The 24,879-nt window shown below is 36.0% G+C and overlaps 1 protein-coding gene across 3 annotated transcripts in view; it reads right to left on the bottom strand.

The window, feature by feature from the left end:
- The window catches only part of LOC117421267 (tyrosine-protein kinase JAK2-like), a 101,306-nt gene extending 77,831 nt beyond the window's left edge, over positions 1 to 23,475 (bottom strand). The window contains exon 1 of one of the 3 annotated variants that reach the window (XM_034035431.3): positions 23,019 to 23,475. Coding sequence is in view for 1 of the 3 variants with exons in the window: in XM_034035430.3 (XP_033891321.3) it covers positions 5,378 to 5,434 (57 nt within the window). In the remaining 2 variants the exon portion in view is untranslated. Of the gene's footprint in view, positions 1 to 5,377; positions 5,484 to 23,018 lie in introns of those variants that run through there. The other 2 variants (XM_034035430.3, XM_034035432.3) reach the window with 2 other exon arrangements.
- Positions 23,476 to 24,879: the final 1,404 nt, after the last annotated feature.

The raw sequence follows: 24,879 nt of genomic DNA, 5'->3' as shown, positions 1-24,879 counted from the left end.
TAATTTCTACACAAGTGTAGTTATTACATGACACAGTAGCAATTCAATAATATAAAATTCCAAGATTCTATTTTATTGCTGATTACTGCTGCAAATCTAGTCCCTTTTCTGCCTAAGAAACTGCACCTTCTCTCTTTGATTTTCACTTTCCATCTTGCTCTATCTCTATCTCCATGCTATCTTCCCGTGTCCAATCTGCAAACCAGGCCCTTCCTGTATGAAAACATTATATATATCTCTGTATTTTTATTTATTAAATGGTTAATTCATAGAATCTATTTTTTTTTTAATATTTAATTTCTTACCATTTAATATGACATGGTATTTGTTCTGTATATTTTTTCTATTGGAGTTTCTGCTTGGATCATTAGTGTGCAGTGATTAATAGATTGTAGGATTTTTTTTCAGTCACTTTCTACTATAAAACTATTACTATTAAAGGTGATCAAATGTGTTAAATATCCTATCTTTTGACTGTGTGCAATAAATTAAGCCCACTAATCAGCTTTTCTGTGTTTTGTTTAGAAGTTGCCTGATTGCAGAAACAGGAATTTCCTGAAGTAGTTATTAAGTTTGTTAAATAGTAATCCACATAGGCAAACCCTTTAAGTTTCTCCAAATAGTTGTATTTCCAAATTCCCCGACAGGCATAGCTTAAAACACAAAGGAACTGGTTAAAAATGTGTTAATTGCATGATGAAATTTCCTGTCTATTCCATTTTTCGGTACCTAGAGGATTTTGTGACAAAAATAGACAAAAAATAGACAAAAAATAAAAAGACTTTGCACTTGAATACCAGTAGAGATCTTGTAAATAAATAAGCTTACATATGCTTAAACAGATCACTGGATTAAAGAAGTGAGTATTATTTCTCTGTTACAAACTGCATTAATAGCCTATGCATTCCCAGATGAGAAAAATGACTTTACACAAAAAAGAATGAAGGGCTCCATTAAAGTCCAATTGAAAACAGATATTATCAAAATCATTAATACTGCACTTGATTTTCTTCTAGGTTCTAAAATGAAGTGGTTGCGGATCCTAAAATGGAGATTCGAGTGCTGGGAATCGGATGAGGACAACAATGAAACATCAGCAGGATCATATTAGAACTTTTCACTCTCACACAACGGGACCATCGAAACTGCCTGACTACTAGATCACCTACCATTGACATATAAAAAAAAAAAAATAATGTGATATTTAAATGATTCGCTGTAGTGTTGAATGTGTCTAAAATGAATGAAGGGAAATTAATGTTAATATTACTTGTAACAATGGGTTAGCAATAGAAAGTGATATGCAAAATGATTACATCTGTGGGGGTGTTGTATAGAGAGTATCACAAGATATAATGGAGGTTTGTATAACTATATAAGGAGAAAAGGAACAGTTGCCTACTAATGTGTTACAGATAGATAGTTAAACACTCACACGCTATTTTAGTAGTTCAATGCATAGTGATCATTTTTGATGTTATAGTTTTTTTTGTTTTTTTTTAATCAATCTTGCGTGCATCATACAGTTGAGATGGACTAGAATATTGGATTCTAGAAAGATGGAATTTTACACACACAAATGCTAAAATCATAAGGAAAACACATGCTTAAAAGTTAAAATAAATGTTTAAAAAAAGAGGGGATATGGGCAAGACATATATATAAGTTAAAAATAACAAAGGTATGCCAGAAGGTAAGTGATTGAAATAATTATGTGGATGGCACCAGATAGAGATCTGGTCTAACAATGACGCACCTAAATTTGTATGGTCAGAGCAACATGCAGGTACATATGAAAATATACAATGCCAATCTCCTAGAGAATGGGAAAATTCACAGGGTCGAGTAACCTCACACACGTCACAACTGCACATAAAAATCTATTTGGAAAGTAACTTTAATTTCATGCAAATTAGAACAACCAGAAAAATGTCCTCAGCTGTACCCCATGCCAAGAAAGGGTATCATTTTTGGACTAGAACATAAAATTGTTCTATTCCAAAAATGATAAATTTTAAATAATGTTAATTTGTTACCAACACATGTATGTTTATAAAGGAAAAAGGATAGCATCTTTTTAAATATTTTGAAAAGAAGGGAATGTTGGAGAAACATGCACTTTAAGAAATGATAAGATTAACTGTTTAGTTTTAGATTGAATTTGTTAAAAGACAATTTGGGTTTAATATTAAGTGAAGCAGCCAAATGGCAGATGGCATGGAATTTCTTAGTGGACCTTAAATTTTATGACAACTTGAAAGGTGTTTTAAGGGAAATGGCACCTCTGTCTAAACACCCTTTCCAACAGTTTAATCTTGAAAGGAAGGAGGCAAAAGGTTTACTCCTTCCTGTCTTTTCAATGATAGTTTTATTGTGAGTGAGGCCTCACATGACCAATAATATTATTGGTTCATAGGAGGCTTGTAAAACTTGCCTCAGTATGTAACAGAGGCAGGACTAGTTAAAATAAGGGTACAGACCTTTCTGAGAAGTGGAGAGATGAAGGGGCTGTATAAGGATAACTGGTGGGACCTATATCTTTAGAGGGGCATGTGTACGGATGACTGCTGCATTTTTGTCAACTGTATTGATTTGTTGTTATTTGAAATGTTTGCTCAAGAGCTATAGACCGGAATTGAAGTATGTGCGACGCCAAGCACTGAATGAGTACATGCCATTGACATCCACACAGAAGGAGCAAAGGAGTAGAAGGAGAGAGTTAGAGGAATTGTACATAAACCTTCATTTTACTATTTTTGTAGCTTGAAACACAAGACACATAACTACCACGGATGATAAATACTTACACATATTGTGATGAACATAGCATGATAGTTTAGACTTGGGCGTATACAGAGTTCATACCCAGCGAAGACGACAGCAGGTGGCTTGGGGTACCTCGTGGGTGACCCTGTCGCGGTAGGACCCCCCATCTTGATTTCTAAAAGTGGCGTATGTTGGATAACATGGAAAGAAGTTTGAATGCTGTATAAGATACACGTATTTGCAGGTTTGTACACTCTGTTAGTTTTAAAAGCAAATAGTAACTAGTAAACGCGAGTTTAATTTTTTTTCGTTTTTTTTTTTTTTTTTAAACGCATTGTCTACTTATGTACTAGTGTAAAAGGTATGGACATTCCTTGGCACCCATTCCTGCGATTCAGGTCACCTACTTTTGAATGATGTCTGGTCTGTGGTAATAGATAATGGAGGCTATGCCTTTGAAATAAGAAAGGGTGGGCGTTGTCTACAGTATTGTATGTCATCCTTAGTTTTGTAAGTAATTCACTAAAGTAAGGCCTTCACACCCTATTCTTACTTATGTGATATTTTTCAACTTTAATAGCGTAACATAACATTGATAATGTTACATATAATTTTGCAAATCAAAGAATATCTGAATACTTGTCTGAATCTTGAAAATGAAACGCCTCTGTTCGTCCCTGCAACAGCATGCAAATTGTAATGCACCATGCTTTGATTCAATACAGGGAATTGATTGTTTAATTTGCACAAATTTAAAAAATAAAAAATTAAATAATGCTTTAATTGCAATGTATAAAAATCAAATCACAATGTACACACAATAAAAAAAAAAACGTGTGGTTCTAACATAATCAGCAGCATACAGAGATGTAAGAATAGTATAAATAAGTAATGTCAGTGTGGACTGAGGGAGAAGCATTGGCAGGAGCAATTCCATAACATGATCTTAAAAACCAGAGAAGGAAAGATTATTCCATCTTCATATTACGATGGCAATAATTCCACGTCTTCAGGAGTTGAGAATTATGCAAAAGATAATTCTCCCATACATGTTTGAACCCTTGGAATGGCCAAATATACAGAATCCTGAGAGTGTAAACTATAGCCAGAGCACTCAAACCTTCAAAAACCTTAAACACCAAACAATGCCAATTAAAAAGCCTCCAGTTCATACTGTAGGTGTATGACAATCATGTCAAAGGGGAACATACTAGAACAAATCTGCAACATGAACTTGACAGTTTATCTCATTTATGTAGATCTCCTTGCAAGCAAACTGAGAAACATAATCTAAAACAGGGAGAATAGTAGCAGTCACCAACCTGATAGACAGGGAAAAAGCTTTCTTGTTCCTAAAAAGAAAACCTAATTTAGGTCCCAATTTATGATCTATGTTACAAAATTGATTTTATTATTAGTTACTCCATCTTTAAATAAAATGCATTGTATTTGCGCACACAGTATGAGAAAAGCATTGATACTACCCTCATGTAAGCATTCAATAATACAACTGCCAAAACAAGACACTAGAAACATATTAGTTTGTGTTCTAAGAAGACGGGTTTACTCAAATGGATAAAGTTACAGTAGCACATACTCTAAGCAGGTGCAAAGCTACATTTTGTGACATTACGTTTTTATGCTGGCCACTGAAATAAACATCTGAAATCAGTTTGCTTGAGCAAATTGGTTCTCATACACAATATAAAAATGGCATGATCATTAAAGAGGGGTTAAACAGATTACAAAATATTTGTGTGTGTTTAGACTTGCAGATAAAAAAAAAAACAAAAAAAACTTGCATTTAGTATGGAAAATAAAATTACTTGTGCAACCGGATATTATTTTATTTGTATTAATTTTCATTTTTATTATTTTATTATTAATAGATTAAGTTATTTGCATCACTTCATTACATCACCGATTGCACCCCTTTACTGAAAAAATTTGAGCAGTGTGTTAAAACAAATATCCCAGTAATTTAATAGGAAATGTTATTGAGTTATCAAATTTTAACACTACATCCTGTATTTCACACACGAAGGAACAAACTTTAGTTTTTTTTAGTCTTCATATGTAAAAGGCCTCCCCCTGTGTGCCTATAGTATATTTCAGAAAGGGGGGGAACTTTACTAAGATAACCATGTCAACCACTACCCTTTTGGTTTTTCACATGTACCTTTGTTTTGAACTTCAAATATCTTCTCACTAAAGCCTGTTCGAAGCCTAAACTTCAAATGAATAAAATTCATACCATTCATGTAATTCACAAACCTAACATGGCAAGCAGAAATGTGGTATAATTATTGAATGGCAAGTTTAAATCTACCATAACACTCGCCTGCGGTCAAAGACTGCTCCCTCACCTGGTGAGCTGCCAACACTCAAAATATCACAGTAGAACACACGCACCAAAAAGAAAACCAATTCATACAGATAATAATAACAAAAGATTTAAGCTAAAACCCAGCAAGGTTCATCTAAAGTAATATGTAAATAATATTAAAAAAAAAAAAAAAAAAACCTTGGTGACTTTTTTTTGAGTCATTTACAAGAAAACAATGCAATACAGGGAAACTCCCACATAATGACCAGCTCAATACAAACTCACCACTGTGGCTGCTCTCTGACAGTACCTTTCAATTCGGAGACAATCTGAAGATCTCATTATAAGACCAGCTCTTTAACACTATTTTGCTTTGTGCTTTTGGTGGTCGGAATAGAGAGATTCCAATGTGCTGTACTGGCTAAAAAGAAACAAACATGCACAGATAAAAAAGCATCAACAACAAAAAATGAACCTTGAAGGATGCCGTTTATTTGCCAGTTCGCATCCACAGAATTGTCAGGAAAGCAAGTTTCCTTGAACAATGGGTAGACAGCAATAAGGTGGAAATGACAGTGTTTCCTGTGGGGGATTTACAACTTGCATTGGTTACTTGTTGTTGATGTTGTTAGTCCAGGCTTTTTCCCTAACATTTAAACAGCTTTCTACAGTTTTTACTTGCATAACAGAAGAGAAACCACAATGATAAGATAAGACACAGGAAGGGCACAATTTGAATTACGCCCACTTCAGAGCCAGTCAAGCTTTCTTCTAGCTACAAGACTGCTACAAAATGTGTGCTACATGATGCCTATGCAAATGTTAGCTGACTCACCAAGTCAAAAGTCTTACAGCTGCAGTGAATGGCCCTGTTCATTTTACATACAACTGTCTTCAAGGCAGATTGTAGCCTATGAAAACAGCAGTATGTAAAATGCTTGGCTTTATAATCCAATGAAAGATTCATGTGACTGATTCAGGGATGGAAATAAGACTCCTATTGCATCATAGTTTCACCCATTCCAGGTTTTAATAAAATTTTGATGAGCAACGTCAGATGTATCTTAAACTCATAGTGAAACTAAAAATAGATTGAACTGCTACACAATGGGAATCTTATTTCTAGCCAAGGTCACAGACGGTTCTAGCATGTCCCTTTTGTGCTATAAGTCATTAGATCCTTTTGCAAGGAAGGCCTTGGTTGCAAGGGTGTGCGGTTCTTTGATGGACCCAGATTCAGTTAAAATGTGTTTGCCCACTGACGATGGGAATGAGAATGTAGGGATGGGAGCCCAGCTAACAAGATTTAAGTTTTGCAGGAATCAGGCTTTTAAAGACTGTCACCCACACCTGTGAGCAGAAACTGACTCACTGAGAGCAGAAACTGACCCAAGACTGTCACAGCTTCTGGAAGCAGGCTGATCTTTGGGATACAAATTGAACATTTGTGAAACTGCAAGAAATATTGTAATGACTGTAATGTATTTTAAAGAATATACAAACATTAGAAAATATTATTAGCAGATCTGTGTACGGCCTGTGAGAAGGAGTTCATTGCATTGAAGGTCAGGCTGACCTGCTGAAAGTTCCAAACCTCCCTTATCAGGCATAAGCATCTTTTTTAATTAGACCCACATTCTCAGTTCAGTCACTATAACACTATTACATTTTAATATGTTAATTCTAGCCTGTATTTAGATATAAATAACTGGACCTTGTTACACTGAAATAACTTAATTAGAAATATATGTTATAAAATCATTTAAAGTTAAACTGTTATACAAACAACAGTATTATTGTTGAAAGAACATATTACAGTTAAAAACTAAAGAAGTTCAGTACTAACTGACACTGTCAAAATATTGTAATAATTGTACTGTGTTTTAAAGAATATGAAACCAGCATAAATAATATTGCAGCAAATAATGAAAAGGTTGCAATGATTTAAACTAAGGAAACTGAACAAGTGGTAATGTTAGAAAAACAGCTTGTCTATGTGCCTTTGTTATTAGAGCACATACACTCATGGAAGTCTGTAACCTAACCCTGAAAGAAAGCTAGGTATTAGTAAATTAGTAAAAACAAAAGGGTAACCCTTTTCAGACAGAATGATATTTAAAACTATAAGGACCTGAAAGAGTCAGTACACTGCCTTTTAAATGATGAAAAGAATATGGTTAGGAAGTCTTAGTTGATAAAGAATAAAGAATAAAGAATACTTAATCTAGCCCTGAGCTGAAAATAATGCAGAAAATAAGATGTTATATTTGAAATAATAATGAAAAGTAACTTTGAAAGCAAAAGATAAGGTAAACTCTATGTAACCTGTCTTCCTGAACTTTTTATAAACCTGTCTTTGGAAAGATCATTGCTTGGTACAAAGAGGTATTCTTGGCACGAAAAGCGGGGATCCTCTTATCAATAAACTTATGGCGTCAAGGCCAGAATTAATGCGGAGAAATACCTTCTCGTCTTAGAAGAAGGGAGGTTAGGATAGAAATGGACCTATTCCAATATATATTAAAATTGATTAGTTGCCTGGCAGAAAGAAGCACGCAAAGTAGAGGTGTAGAGATAGGGAATGTTACTAAAAACATTGATCAACACTGCAATTGGCAAAGGAAGAGGCATCTCAAACGAGCTGGTTTCAGCTGGATTGTGTACAACTAAAAAATAAGAGGGCAAGTTCAGTTCAAATTGAGGTAAGGCTGTTACGGTCTAATGTGAAAGAAATACTATAGCCTTTTAACTCAAATGAAAACAGTCATTGGTAGTAACCCTATACAAACCATAGGATGGGAACTCCCTATAATACCTGTTAAACACACACACACCTGCAAAAGGAAAAGATGATATGATATGAGGGAATATATTTTTAGATGCCAGGTTCATATAATCAGAACTGTTGGTGTTGTATATATTCAAACAACACTGTTTTCTTTGTAATGCACATATAAAAAGTAGTGAGACAAGGTAGCAAGGATCTTGTGAACTCTGCTTCACCTAACTTTTCAGATGAAGGAGGGGGTCGAGAAATGCGTGGATGAGATCATGGCCCAGTGTTTTGGACAGGTGTTAGCTATACCTTTAAATTGTTGGCATATGACTCCAATTAAGTCTGAAAAGTTAAGACTGATTTTTTAGAGATCACTATTTGCCAAAAAGACAAGAAATGTCAAGGCCGAGCGGTGATTAGATTTACTTGGGACCTGATGTATTCATTTACTGGAAGGTAAGCATATATTTGAATTGAATATATCTTATATTGATGCATTGCTATAAGGTATAGAAATTATGTTTTAGTCTTAAAAGAGTGATATATATTGAATGTTCTAGAATTTAGCGGTGGGCGTTTTTAGCTTTATGCATGTATGGACTAAGCATATAATTAACCATATCTGTATTCCTATATTGAAGTATTAATGCTGTTAAACCTGTAAAGCACTGGATCGCCCAGACTGCTTTTTACTTGGGATTTATGGTGCTCTGCGCAACCAACCAATCCAATTTTTAACATAAGCATTTAATAAACCGAAAAGATCACTACTACTGCTCTGATTCGTTAAAACTTCAAATTAAATGAGTCTGCGTGATTTTCTTTATTATTAAAAAGACATCTGCAAGCCCAGTGCATGAACAATCCACTACAGAAGTTTTAAACATCTTAATGTCCTCCTGAACGTCTCCCCTGAGTATAAGAGTGTGCTCAGAGCATATACATAAATAAAAAGAGTACGTTGCGAAAAATTCTTGACACCCTGCTGATTTAACAAAACCTTTAAAAAATGTCTATGTAATTACCAGTCAGCTGAAGAAACAGTAAGTTTGAGAACCTTTCAAATATGCCAGTAGCATTGGGAAGGTAATGGCAGACCTAATGCACACGGTCTCGTGAACCAGATGGGAATGCGTCAATGTTGCTGGATTAGCCACTTTTTTTTGTACACAGAGATCACAAACAAAACACCTGTATCCTCAAAGGCTGACAAGACAAGTCCTAAGTCTCTGGCAAAAGCCCAGAGGCACTCTGGCCTGTTGTTTGAAGCAATCACTTGGACAGGATTTTGTAGCAGATGCCATTCTTTGTTTAAAAGTTTTTCGACTGACTTAATTGAAAACACACTTACTACAGGGTAGCAGAGAGAATAATTTGAATTACAAATAAAGTTTATGTTTTCCCTCAGCTTCTACTGTCTGGTAACAGTAAGGTGACCAGACGTCCCATTTTGAATGGGACAGTCCCACTTTTGCAACACTGGTGTCCCCAGAACCTTTCTTGGCACGCTCATTTTGTCCTGTTTTTTTACCCAGAGCATTGTCGTGCTGGTAATATTGTATTTCCACCATGTCTAACTTATTAGAGTACAACACATGATGTGTCTAAAGGAGGTTGAACAACCAGTAGCATTAAAAAGTGGCTGTACAGCACCGTGCAAATCTGGAGAATTACTGAACTGCCAACGTTCATATTTGCAACCAATCACAGTGAATTTCGGGTGGGTTTATCCACTGACTTGCTAAAACGAACTGGCGGCTATCCTCGTCTGAATCATTATTCTCGCTGCGTGAAGAGGTTAGACTACTAACAATAATGGCTCATACAGGCACATTTGTATTGTGTTGTAATTCTTCTCTTCGTCCACAAGATATTTATATATATGAGTGCAAACGACTTTGCTTCGTGTGTAGCGATAGGTGGCAATTGCGAAAATCAACACTGTTGCGTCACATTACCTTGCCATGTTTACAACGCAGTGCACTGACGCTTGTCATGGTTTGAACACTTTGTGCAAAAAAACATCACAACAACAGGAAGGGCTGTAACATGACAAAAGTATTTGGAAACATATTTTCTATTGAAATAAGTCTATATTCAGTTCACCACAGGTACCCTCTAAGAAACGTATGTTTGTGAACAATGCAAAATCATTGATGAACCAGTTATTTTCACATTTGTGAAATTCATATTGTAAAAATATTTTACAAGTTTCAGAATTTTTTTTTTATTTTTTTAAGTACTGGTATACATGTTGTTTTTAGCAATAATGAAATACAATAGTTTCAGGTCTCCTGGTGCCAATTTAATTTCTTTAAAATATTATTTACATTGATACTTGAGTACTGTATATGATATAAATAGTTTAAAACAATTACAAAAAAAGAACCACGTCCTCGTTTCATTTTACCTTGCTTTAAAAAATATTTACATTTACATAGGCTAATGCTTATGCTTATATTAAGGAAAATTAAAAAGTATTTCTTAAAGTAAAGACGTAACAACATTTCATTTGATCAGAAAAGGAATACGATTGAATCTTATTACACCTGGATCCATGTCTCAGTCTATACTGTTGACTCAAAAAATAAACTCCAGCAGAGATCAGCAAAGAAATTAGCCTTGATAAGTCGTTATCTATTATTTAGATTGTCAGAAGACGCTTTCTCATGATAATTGATTGGTACCTGAAAAATGGAATAGGCAGGAAATTATATCATGCAATTAACACATTTTTAACAAGTTCCTTTGCAGTTTAAGTGATGCCCATCAGCTTACAAAATGTTAAAGGGGAAATTTGGAAATACAACTATTTGGAGAAACATAAAGGGTTTGCCTACGTGGTTTACTATTACTATACTTAATAACTACTTCAGAAGGAAATTCCTGTTTCTGCAAATCAGGGCAGCTTCTAAAAACTCAGAAATGCTGATTAGTGGGCTTCATATAATGCACACAGTCAAAAGATATTTAACACATTTCATCACCTTTAATAGTAATGGTTTAATAGTAGAAAGTGGCTGAAAAAAATCCTAGTAAAAAATACAGAACAAATACCATACCATATTAAATATTAAGAAATTAAATATTTAGGGGGAAAAAAGATAGATTCTATGATGTAACCATTTAATAAATAGCACAGAGATAGAGACGGAAAGTAGAAATCAAAGAGAGAAGATGCAGTTTCTTAGGCAGAAAAGGGACTAGATTTGCAGCAGTAATCAGCAATAAAATAGAATCTTGGAATTTGATATTCTTGAATTGTTACTGTGTAATGTAATAACTATACTTGTTGTGTAGAAATGAAATTACAAAGACAGTAAGTTCATTTATTCATAAAAAAAGTATGATAACATAATATGATATTAGATCAAACATTGCCAAAGTGAAAATAAAAACCAGAGATCTTCCCCGTAGTTTAGACATTGGAAGTTATTCACAACATTTCCACACTGTCCCAGTTTAAGGACTTAAAAATCTGGTCACCTTAGGCAACAGATGCCAAAATAGTTGTAGGTTTCAGCTTGCCATACTACTCTCGCTTGCTAAACTACTGCACATAACTGCCTCACAGAGAGTTGAAGACAAAGCCAGAGCACAGGTGTGAATTCAACAGTCATCAGGAACTTCTTTATTTTTGACATTCATCTAAATTCTACATTTGTTGTATCTAATTACAGCACTCCCTCATTATAATGCAGCTCTTTATACCGTAGAATCTGTTAAAAACAGGGATTCATCAAATATCAATGCATCGCAAGCTTTTATAAAAAATCCGATACGTAAGCCATGGATTGTGTATCGCCATACATCAATAAACATGCCAAATTATGTTGTAATTTGTATTCCGCCACATATACAGTACTGTGCAAAAGTTTTAGGCAGGTGTGAAAAAATGCTGTAAAGTAAGAATGCTTTCAAAAATAGACATGTTAATAGTTTATATTTATCAATTAACAAAATGCAAAGTGAGTGAACAGAAGAAAAATCTACATCAAATCAATATTTGGTGTGACCACCCTTTGCCTTCAAAACAGCATCAATTCTTCTAGGTAAAGTTACAAAAAATATATATTTCTGTGCACCGAATTTTTATTATTTTTTTTATCTCAGTATGATCTCCAGAACACGTTTGACAGACAAAGCAACAAAGCACACAAGTCTACAGCAGTTTGCCGTTACTGTATATTACAGGATTAATGCATAACTTTACTCCATGAAAAGTGTGATGTGAATGTGCTGTTGCATATGGGGGTATGTTTGCATTCAGCAGCTGCGTGACGTGTTTAGTACATGTGCCACCAGTAATTTAGGGAGTTGAGAGCTGCAAGAGAGTTCATCAAACGTGTTCTTGTTATTAAATACAACAGTTACGTTCAACACTGGATTCATGTATTTTATTTAAAGAACTGCACACATTGGAGGGATGTATTAAATGGATGTGCATCTGGGCGGATATAGAATTCAGATTCGTTTCACCGAATCCTAAGTATTCGGCCGAATCCGAACCCTGCTCAGAAAGTAGGTATTCGGGCAGAATCCGAAACCGAATAGGGTAATGTATTTATTTTACACCATTCTTTTTTTCTGTAATATGGTACAAATTATACTTTTGCTTTCCATCCATCCATCCATCCATTATCTGTAAACACTTAATCCTATAGAAGGTTGAGGTGAGCCGGAGCCTAACCCGGCAGACATAGGGGCGCAAGGCGGGACGCCAGTCCATCTCAGGGCAACTAAGGCACTATTTAGAGAGGCCAATCCACCTAGCCGGCATGTCTTTGGACTGTGGGAGGAAACCGGATCACCCAGAGAAAACCCATGCGAATGCGGGGAGAACATGCAGACTCCACACAGACAGACCCCTGAAGCCAGAATCGAACCCAGGACCCTGGAGCTGTGAGGCAGCAGCGCTAAAAACCACGCCACCGTGCTGCCCCTTTTGCTTTCCAGCTAAATCAAAATGAAAGAATATTTGAGTATTATTTTAAATGTAGAAAAAAAATGCTGAAAACATCAAAAACCCAATGTTTGTCCTTTCATTACATTTAATTAAAAAGTTAAAAAAAAAAGAAAAAAAAAATCATTATATATATATATATATATATATATATATATATATATATATATATATATATATATATATATATATATATAAATATATATTTGAAGACATTCATAAATCAACTGACAGAAACTCTGGATATCCTACTGTAAACACTGGTAATTCAAGAAACTTTCTGTTAATTATTTTAATAAAGAATTGCTCCATGCTGTACTGTTCGTTTGAATGCTAGTATTCGCACCAGCACAAACCAGGTCTCAGCTAGTCATACAGTAGTATGGCTACCTTGTACTTTTTACCTTATCACAGGCGCTGGGCTGTCTGAGCAGCCCCTATCATCCTTGCCAGAATGCATGCTGAGGTGCACAATTCAGGAGAGCTGCAGCTCAAATCTCCTTATCTATGCGAACACACACAAACACAGAAGTGACGCTCATCCAGGCAAATGCAGAAAAAAACATGCAATGGGCTAAATAATATCATGTGGCAAGCTTTTTTGTGCTTGACCAAAGCATATTCTAGAGCAACAGTCAACAGGGGTTTCTTTAACAAAAGGCTAGATTCTGTTTACTTCAAATCGTCTAACTCAATTTTTAAAAATAAAGTTAACAAACCTAAAAAAGACAAGAGATTTCATGTTTGTGCTTGTAAGATGTTTTGCAGTAAGGTTGTTTAATTTTATTATTATTAATTTTAGAATTGTAATTGATATTTTTCCTTTCTTTTTGATTCAAAGCATACCCAGCCATGGATAATATACTGTGTAAATATAAAAACGATGGCTTGGTTTTCCTTTAAATTCTCCCACAATAATTTTATTTTAATTTTATTTGACCTTACATAAAGTTTGTTAGATACATCAGCTTGTGAAGTAGTAATTTCACTTAAACATTTGCTGTGGTTCTAAGAGACAGAGCTAGTAAAAAAAAAATTCTAATTTCTAACAAAAGTTTGTGTTCTTATTTTATTATAATGTATTTAACATTCAAATATGACCTTACCTAATAATAATAATAATAATAATAATAATAATAATAATATCAGGCCATGTTTTATTACATTAGCACCACAACAATGTCCCTAGTTCTGAATGTACAGTATATTGTTGTGTGACATCTAAGTTGTAATATTGCTGTATTATCTTATAAACCCAATTTACATTAATACCTCTACTTCAGTTGAAACACTGTCTGATACTGTAATTGATATTAAAGTCTCAATACTGCAATAAAACACCTGCTTAGCGTTTTATAGTCCATGATTTGCATAAAAGCAGTTGTCTCTTGTAAGTGGAAAATAACATGAAAGTGCTGAGAGATAGTAAACTATTGCATCATGGTGCAGATACTGTATCAATTCTGGTATTGAGACACTCCGTACATTCCCATAATACACAGGAGCTTGATTTGATATCTCTCTTTTTTAAAATAATTATTTGGTACCCTGAAGTGTTTAAGAAGCTAGAATTTAGACGCTATAAGCTCAATATAAAAAAAATGGACAGTCAAAGACACTACACATTTCAATACTACATTTTAACAGCCAAGGGATACAAAGTCATTCAAGCCAAATGATGGGAAAAAGCCAAAACAACAAAAAATATTATTATGGAACATTACAAATACTTTTAGTTGACGTCCAGTGTGTTTCTTCTCAGAAAATGTTTGTTACATTTTTTCCTGTAGGTCGAAATTTCATTCCACTGTAACATATTGTACACTGGAGCCTGATCTTGTCAGGTTTCAGATGAAAAGCAAGGTTGGGCCTGGTTTAGGGTAACCAGACGACCCGGTTTTCCATCAACGGTCCCGGTGTCCCAACATTTTGCTCAAGATCTTTAAAAAGTCCTGGTTTTCAGCCACTTCCTGTAGCACGACACACTCTAAATACCTTTTGTCAAAATAACGTAAACAACCGCTTTCAGTTTATGGCACCTGCCGTGAAAACAAAATGAAATAAAAAACAAGGTACGAGTGTAATCCAGAACATTATTTTCATAAAGTGATTAACAAAATCATGCTCAATCCTCAGTGCGCCGTGTGTTTTAATTTAGTTTATATTCAGTTTATTATAGTTATAATTTAGTTTACAGTAATTTCGGAGCTGTTCAGTTCTGGCGGGATTTAGCCCAGACACCAGGCAGAGCAGTGAGAGGATGCAGGCAGCCAAATCCACCAGGTTAAACCACATCAACACCGTCAATGAACAGAACCTGATGCAGTAATAAAAAGAAAGAAAAATGCCAAAAGGTACATTTGTAATGATTGTATTATTATTATTATTATTATTTATTATTATTATTATTATTATTATTAAAACGTATATTTACTTAAACTAATTAGCCACAAATTATACACCCAGGAGTGTACTGAAATTAGCTAGCCGCTTAAAAAAAATAAATTAAAAAAGATAATACCAAAGGCAATTGAACACTGGATCTGTTTCATCATTTAGCACCTGTCATCCGAAAAAGTCGTGCGTCAATCCATTGCACACTAGATGCGTTAATATCATACTTCAGAGCGCTGGTGTGCAGTGGAGGCTTTGTAGCAAATATACCTAGTTTCAGTATTTTAATAAAAAATAAATACAATTCTGTTGTACGTAACTTTGATCACAAAAAAATGTTAAATGTAGCATAAACTTAATGATCAACAAAAGCTGATGGACATTAAAACGTTTGCTAATTATTACATTTCTACTAGATCTATAATAATGTTATTACGCAATACATAATAACATTATTTAAAAACATATGATATTACACAACACAGTTGTCATAGCATCAGAAACCATATGACCAATATTTAATTTTTCAAACACTCGCTCCTGTAATAAATATATCAAAAAGTTGGGAAGCTAGCAATGAGCTACCGAAAATACTTTACAACATGACCTTCCGCTACTCTGTGTATGCACAAAATCCACGTGTTTATGCATGCTATAATTTCATGTTTTATAATACATATCATTCATGCCCAAGCCCACGGCAATGTCTTTCCATATGTTTTCTTTTTTTTCCCCACAAAGTCTTTGTAATCTTTGTTGGATTTATCATAAAGTCATTTTGTTTGGCGACACACACAATGAGATTTTCCATTTTGTTTAGGGAACTGCAAGGATCCACGTGTCTTCCCAGTCGTTTTTCATTGGTCAATGTAATTTTTAACGCATGTCAAATCGGATCAAATCAAACTTGTTTCGATTCCAAAATTGATGCATCACCGTCGTATGACAATTACGAACTCAGTGTGCAAGGTGCAATAGTGAATGCATGTGATCATTTTTTTCTGTTTAGACGCACGTTAAATTCGGATGCGTTATCGGATCCAGTGTGCAATGGCCTTAAGAGTCAGAGCATGGCCATTTAAATCATCATTAAAATAGCTTATATTGAAATGGTTAAATTAGTCTTATCAATTATTTAACAATGTGTTAAATAATCTGGTCATCCTAGCCTGGTTCCATCTTCGATCTACAATCTACAACTAACTTTAGGTCAAAAGTTGCTTAATTTATTCACATGCATTTATCTACCTCCAACATTTTTTGATTGTAGAATTATTTTGCAGTGCTCTGTGCTGTTGTCAAGTTTGTCCGAGGTATAAAACCTGCCTCTACCATCATTACCATGTTGCACTCAGACAGAACAAATGATCTCAGTCAGCTCAGTCCCAATGACAGGTGAAAACAAGGCTTTAGCTTAGATGGAGTGATTTTTTTTACTTTCTCTCAGAGGTTCCTGTAGCTCATATCTGACTACATCACTGCAAATATAGCATGACAAAAACTGACCTTTTATTTATTTTCAGTGCTTTTGAAAAACCTTTTGTAAATAGAGTGTACTATACCATGCTATATTGTTGGAGACATGATCTTAAATTAATAATTTTTTGATAACATTAAAATAAAAAAGAAGAAACTAGAAATGGGTGGTTTGTGAACAAAAACAAAATAAGCAATCTAGAGGTGAACAAATATTCGTATTGAGCGTTCTACCAAAATCTGGCGAGAGTCATTGGTGTTGTTTGGGCTAATTTACCATTCAAAGTAAAGAAACAGCTGCTTGGATTTGTGTGGCTTGCTGTGCTCCACAGTCTAAAGCCCCTTTCACACTGGCATGCTCTACCCAGGTCAGACCCGGTGTCATGTAGGGAGGCTGCCCGATTTCACACTCCTATTTGAAAAAGCAGGGTCGACATGGGTGATGGAAGCAAGTACACAATGCGCATAAGCAATGCCCCGATAGCAGCTTTCAAGATGAATAGTCAGCCTAAACGTTGATTAGAGCACATGTTTCTTCATCCCTTCTGCAATCTGACATGGTGTGTCTCAAATCAACAGAAACATGGCTAAACAGAATAAACAGAAATGTTCCTTGTGGAAGTGAAACCTTCACGCATTTAACATGTTTTGATTAAATGACAATAGAAAGAAAACAATGTTGTTATGATTTGCAATAAATACACCTGATGTTTAATTTATAAATTATGATTGTGTTATTATATACTGTTATTTTAAGGGCTTCAGAGTTGATACAGCGTCAGTGAATTGAAAAAAATAAAAAAAATAAATCAGTTTTTCACTCCGGAAATCTGGTAACCCTAAACTACATGGACAGTGCGAGAAATAAGTACCTGGAACAAAAGTCAATGACCAATTAATGACACTTTCAGTGCGAGAAACTTTGGTTAGACACCAAAATCCAAGCCAAACAAAAATAGTAAAATGACTTTGTTTAATGCCTACAGTAGGAGAACAGTGCAGTATTGTGTAACTGAATACTGCATTACTCTCCCACTGCAGGCATTTAACTCCCTCAGTTCTTTCTTCTACAGCAATGTGTAAGAATCTAAAACATGCTATTAAAAACCAGAGCAATATATCAATAGCTGTCATATTTGAAGATACCAAAATGCCTTGCAGGATATTGTAAGTATCTGGTTTACAGACCACACACACGGAAAAGCAAGGCAGTCCAAACAGCGGCAGCGTGAGAGAAGTGCTTCGTGAGAGAAGTGCTTCATGGAAAAGTGCGGAAAGGCTGCTTCCTCCGGACATGTGGCCTGCACAGGCAAGGCTGGCAACTATGGCTAATAGTGCAAATGCTGCCAGCGATGCAGGGCACTCCGGCAGCGGAAAGGCTGCTTCTGGTGGGGGTGGTCATCCCAGTGCGGTGCAGGTGGGAGCTGCAGATAGTCTCCCTTTGGTGGTGAAGGCGGGAGCAGCAGGTAGTCTCCCTCTAGTGTTGGAGGCTAGAACAGCAGGTAGTCTCCCCCTGGCTGCGAAGGCGGGAACAGTGGGTAGCCTCCCTCAAGCGGTGGATGCGAGAGCAGCAGGTAGTTGCGGGGGACTGGTGCGGCTCTCCCTCGCTCGCGGGTGACTTGTGCGCCTCTCCCTTGCTCGCTGTTCCCAGGCCTCCCATCACTCCTCATCTCGGGCCCACAGGAGGTTGATCACTTCGAGGAGGACCTTCTCGACATTCCTCAGGCTCCACCAATCAGTCCCAGATTCCCTCAGAGGAGAGTGGACATCTGCCCCCGAACAAGTGAGTCCTCTCCCACAGACGCTGGGCGCTCAAGCTCCTCCTTTTCCTGCCATGCATTGTTCTGGCTAAGGGGAAAGTACCTGACCTCGCCACACAGCAAGCACCACCCTTCTTCATCCAGACAGGCGAGGCAGACGTCCGGCATAACAGAGATGCTGCAGGACAAGCGACCAGCTCCGCGCTGCTGTTGGTGCGCCTCCTGCTGCTGTTGTTTCCTCCAGTCACTTCTTCCCATTTTATAATCCGTGTTTAATTTTTTTTTTTTCCTTCACAATTTTTCTTTTTTTTCAAACAAAAAAACTTTCAGAAAATAATTTTTAAAAATGCCTGCAGTACTTCCTGGACTGATTCATTGAGGTGGTGGTTTGTCCCACGGAGGACACCATATGTGAACTGGGTGGCTGGTGGTGACGTCAGACCAGTAAATTAATTTACAATCACAGCAGCCGACTGAGGTATGAAAAGCGTTGCGGCGATTTAATTTCAAAATAAAAGGTTTAAAACACAACAAAAGACTTTCACAAAGCAAAAGGCATGAGGGCCAAAACAAACAATAATGATAACCAATATCATGCTGGTTGTTCCAGCACGAGTAGCAATTGTTTTCTTTAAAAAAAAAAAAAAAAAAAAAGAAAAGGCATTTTACAGAGCCTTTAAAAAGGTACCAAGAACAAAATACACAGAAAGAGTACTTGGGACTGCAAGCACAAGTCAAAAAGGAAGTTAGAAAAGCCAAGAGAGAGATATAAATGAACATTGCCAAGGGGGCTAAAACCAATTCCAAAAAGTTTTTCCAATGTTATAAGAGCAAAAGAACATTCAAGGAGGAAGTAAAATGTCTAAGAGATACAAATGGCAACATCATAGATGACATCATAGATGAAGAGAAAAAAATAACAAATATATTAACTGATTACTTTTCACAAGTTTTTACAAAGGAGGATACGGACAACATGCCCCACACAGTATGTCGACCTGTTCCTATCCAGTTTTAAATAACTTTAGCATAACAGAGGCAGAAGTAGTAAAGGGACTAAGAGCTCTTAACCACTTCAGCTCCAGATGTAAAAATGAAATCCCTTCCCAGGTACCAGATTCTGAAAATAATAATAATGTTTTCAAACCTGTAATTGCTATAAAATGTTAATATATGATGAATAAAACACAAAAAAATGACAAACTGTTTTTTTCATTAACCCTTTATGCTGCTGTGTACTACATACCCATATTCGATATAGAGATAAAAAACTTTTTTTTTGTTTGTTTTTTCAACAATGAAAACAAAAACACTGCTAATAACGATAACAATAATAATCAGTAAACAGTAATTATCAAATAAAAATCAAACAACATCAAAACGTGTGCCAGTATCGACTTGCTCTGTGCCATCTAATGAAATGTTCAATACAACAGAACCCGGGATTGCCTTTGCAATCACTGAACATTTTTCTTGTGTCTTTTGTTTTCATTTTCGTAGCAGACCCTATACCCTTTTTACGGTGTCTGCTTCGCTTGTGTTGGAGGGACAGTCACAAACGCGTGTACACAGCTACTTTGCATTGCCTGTGCCCAGTGCTGTGTTTTGATAGTATTTCGTCACAGCACTGCCATTTCAAACCAAACCGATTCCCGTTTGCAGCTGGCTTACCTGTAAAGTAGCTGCATGCTCTTCTGTTTGTACAGTTTGTATTGTTCTTGGCTCCACATCCTCTTCATCATAATCACCGAGTGATAAGTCAGCATCACTGTCGCTGGTATCGAAATCCTCCGAACCAACTTCACTCCCGTTGCTCATTATCAAAAGACCACGTACGTTGACATGTTTAGCTTTCGCTAAAAACTATATAAACTATAACTAAACAAGTAAAACTAATAATAAATCAAAAAATAATAAATTTAAAACAAAATATATATACATGTAAAAGCTGAATGACTTCCAGCAATATATCTCAGCCTTCCCCAAACTTTCATTGCACATTCTACAGTAATAGCACTGCTTTAGAGAATGAAACCTGAAACGCTAGACTGAGAAACCGATCATAGAATAGAATGGGAAACTTGACGTACGCAGGTACGGCATGGTACTGTAAGTGGATTTTCAATTGACGTACGTGCGTACTTCATGGTGTTGAAGTGGTTAAAATAAACAAATCCCCTGGGCCGGATGAGATCCTCCCAATAGTACTCAAAGAAACCGCTAACCAAGATCATGCAACAGTCTCTTGAGACAGGGGTTGTACCGACAGACTGGAGAACTGCAAATGTAATACCAATCCACAAAAAAGGAGACAAAACCGAACCAGGTAACATGGGTGAAAGTGGCCAATGAATGATCATTTTGACTGAATGCTGCTGAGCGTAGAGACGCAAATGTTTATTTGTTTTATTTATTTATTTATTTTTTACAACTAGGAAACTCTAAGTAACCAAGCAAACCTTGCTGTTGTGAAGTTACGGTTTCAGCAATTGCAAACCTACAAAATTGGCCAGATGTTTCAGCATAAAATGTACAATATGTACTTACTGAGCACGCATTAAATATAAATACATGCAAGTCTCTGCACAGTGCTACACCTAGAATTCCCACATGTAGTTTATTAAAGGAACGTGTTAAACAAACAAAGAACAGTGAGTACTCTTCTTTAGAAGGGAATTATTCCCCAAGTAAGGCAGTTCAAAATACTTGCCATGTCAAAAGTACTGTTTTACTATATAAAAAAGGACTTCACTCTGAAGTAAATGCAAAGACTTTTTTTTTTTTTTTTTTTTGCTGAATAAAACTTTTTAAACTGGTTATGATATTTTACGTGCCTATTGTATTAGAAAAGAAACATGGACTATTTTATAACTTGACAAATCTGACTCGCGCCCAGGGCTGGATTAAAGGGCGTGGGGGCCCTACGCTAACCCATATTTTGGGGGCCCTATGCATATTATGGCGAATGGTGTTATTGGCATATTGGTTAATCCGGCCCTGCATTGAGGAGAGTGTGAGCGGAGCAAGCCAACAGGATATGGAGCGGGATTTCCAGCCCGCTCTTTCATATCCAATATGGATCACAGACATAAAAAAGCTAGCCGTCATAAATGAACAAAATGAATCGAAAGCATGCTTCTGTGCGGCTCTCTTCCTGTGTGTGTGTGGGCAAGTCCACCAGTATGCAGTTTTTGTAAAATGTACCAAACAAAGGGGCGACCTCGCGGGGGCCCCAATTCTGCTGGGGGCCCTGCGCTATAGCATAATTTGCGTATAGGTAAATCCGGCCCTGCTCACGCCTGAGGATGCTAAACCAAGTCAGTACTTTATTACAAAATACATTAGTAATTACATTTTTAAAAATGCACTTAGAAAATCTTGCCTGCCTGGTATCTTGCCTGCCATTTGTGTTTTAATGGGCGCCAGGAGAGAGCGCTCTGCTTGAACGCACCTCAGGTTTCTCTAGGACTTATCCTTTGCTGTTACCATTTGATGATGGCAATGCTTCTTCCTCTTTTGAAAGGGGTTCATCACCCGACTCTATATAATTATTTGTGAAAAAGTTACAATTTTGTATCCTTCAATGATTAAACAAGTACAGAAAAAAATAAATATTGGTATTACAAGAAAAAGGAATATCCTTTCCTGTTAAACTTCAAAAACAGATTGTAACATAGTAATACATATTCTTTACAATCACAATACAACCACTATTACTGTATCTTAACACTTCGAAGACTTCATATGTACTGTAACTGAATATTACAAACAAAACAAAATTACTACATTAATATTCATATACAGAATTTATATATACAAGCATCACTTGTTTTTCATACCGCGTCAGATGCAAGACAAAATATTTTCATGTACATCATTTATATTTATATATACAAGACAAACTATTTTCATATACAGTATTTATATATACAACAAGCTTCACTTGTTTTTCATACCGCGTCAGATGCAAGACAAACTATTTTCATATTGGTTCGTATAATCAACCGATGTGGTACTACTCAAATAGAACTGATCCCTCAAAATATAGATTAGATGCAATGTATGCTTTTATGTAGTTCTGACTTGACGTGGTTGAAATAGGCCTCGAAAAAGCGGATGTTGTTGGTGCTTTAAAAGAAAATGAAACCACTATGCACATTCCAATGTACGACAAGAGCCACAAATAACTGCCCTAGTGTTAAACTAAAGTTTTTCCTGGTTTTAAGACCGAGAGGCTTAAAAAGACACCATTTTAAAAGGTCTGTAAACCATGTACAGCACACCATTCTTTCCATCAAACCAACATGTTTTGTCATGGAAATTATGTCACATTGGCAGAGGAGCGACGGGCCCATCGCAACATCTTCCGTCCTTCAGGAAACGCAGTGTGCTACTGTGTTGCATTTGACCATTTAAACTTAACAAGTTTGGAAGACTGGGCTTCATGTTCACCTCCACAGCTAAAACAGACACACACTACTAACACACCATGCACAAAAACAGGATAATGTTGTTTACCTTAAAAAAAAAGTTGACCAAAAAAAATCTCATACTCACTCAGTTTGTTGTTTTCAGTTCTGACTTCAATGAAATCGGTTCCGTCTTTTTTATATTCCTTTAAGATTCCAGTTATGTTTTAGTTTAGCTGAAACCACGTCCTCACTCATCATGCTGTTTTGACTGGGTGCTAAAAGAAAATACGGTACTTCATTGCATATTGCCACTGTAATTGTATTTATTTGGACACGTTACTCCACTTCTCCTATACAGCCTCAAAACGTAAACACTGAAATGTATTAAATTCAGTCTTCAGGCGTCTTTACTGGGCACGAATGATAGAGGTCTAGTTTTGCCCAGATCAATGTTTAGGTGAGATCCACGTCTCGGAAGATCATATAAAAATATATATTTATATATTTTTTCGTCTTCCAATATTGCAGAGCACTCCTTGAGTAATATTGCTTACTCCGCACGCGCACACACACTGCATACGGCACAGTATAAGCAGCTCTCTCTCTCAGTGTGGGATGACAACAGTTCAAAAGGCGGAGTCTAACAGATCGCCACACTGTATATTTAAAAAAAAAAGTTTGGTTACGAAAGATAAGGTCGCCCTCTTCTTTATCATGGCTTTCTCGATGTGAACTGCTGGAACAACACCAACCCGCCCGAACCAACAAACACATACATACTATTGTTATAAGATATTTTTAATTTTACATTTATATCACTGTTTTAAAAACATACAAACCTGCAAATGCAAACAAACAAGCAGTGTTATGTATAGTACTACTTCAAGGTTCGCAGGTCGGAATATCATTAATTTATAGTCAGGTTATATGCAGCTTTTGAAGAGGGAGAAGTGAAAGAAAGGTCAAATATTTAAACCGAAAAGTGGGTGTCACACTCCAAATGAGGATGACTCGGGCAGCTACCTTACTGTTTAACATAACATTGATTTTCAACAGTAATTTACAAACATCTACAAAATGTAAAAGCATTATTTCCTGCGGGGGGGGGGGGGGGGGGGTCTTTGTAAGTTGCAACAAAATTCCAGCAACTGCTGGTGAACTGGCATCAGCAAAGAGTTGTGATTTGGTGTTTTTACCTCTTACCAAGCACCCAGCAGGTATTGAGAATCCCAGTTATAGTTTATAGCAAATTTAATATGTTTGGAGAGAAAACTTTATAGTAAATTCTTCAACCAACGTTAAGCCTCCTGAACCAGGACCAATTGAAAACTAGCAGACCACCTGCTCTCTGGCAATAGTGGCACTACTGCAGTTTCCGTCAAGGGACAATTAACATATAAAATATGGAAATTAGGTGATTAACTATGAACTTTGATTGATTCAGAGTGTAAAAATATCCAAAGTGAATAAAACTGAAAACAAAGGCTATATAGGCTGCTGTATTATTCACAGTAAGTGGGTTGTTTATCATGACAGAAAAAGAGACCATGGCAGTAGAGGCTGAGAAAGCAAACCAGGATTAAAGTTGCTCTAAAATAACAGTGCCTCTAGTGGTCCTATGGGACAGTATTCCATGGGACATTTATTCATGATAACATTTATGATAACACACTCTTTAGGGTGTCCTAAGCTGATTTAAACAAATTAATTGGGTGCTTGAAAGTGTTCAGTTTTACGGAGGCATCTTTCCATACATCCATTTGTCAGTTCATTAACTGTATATCTAGATAGACATACTGTGAATTTAATTAAAACACAGTGAGCTACTTTCTCATGATTAATGCCTCTTCTTCTGAGGGGCTTTTTAACTTTTAACAAGTTCACAGCCTTCTCAACCCCCTACTGAATTTTTGCTGGAACAATTTACATTTGGTAACAAATGAATAACTGTTTTTAATTAAAAACTTAATTTACAGAGATTGGCATCAGGCAATATTCTTTATAGC

This window comes from Acipenser ruthenus, chromosome 1, assembly GCF_902713425.1.
Source record: "Acipenser ruthenus chromosome 1, fAciRut3.2 maternal haplotype, whole genome shotgun sequence".
In the NCBI taxonomy this organism is placed as follows: Eukaryota; Metazoa; Chordata; class Actinopteri; order Acipenseriformes; family Acipenseridae; genus Acipenser; species Acipenser ruthenus.
The sequence above is the reverse complement of the archived record's forward strand: the minus strand, read 5'-3'. Positions and strand labels throughout refer to the sequence as shown.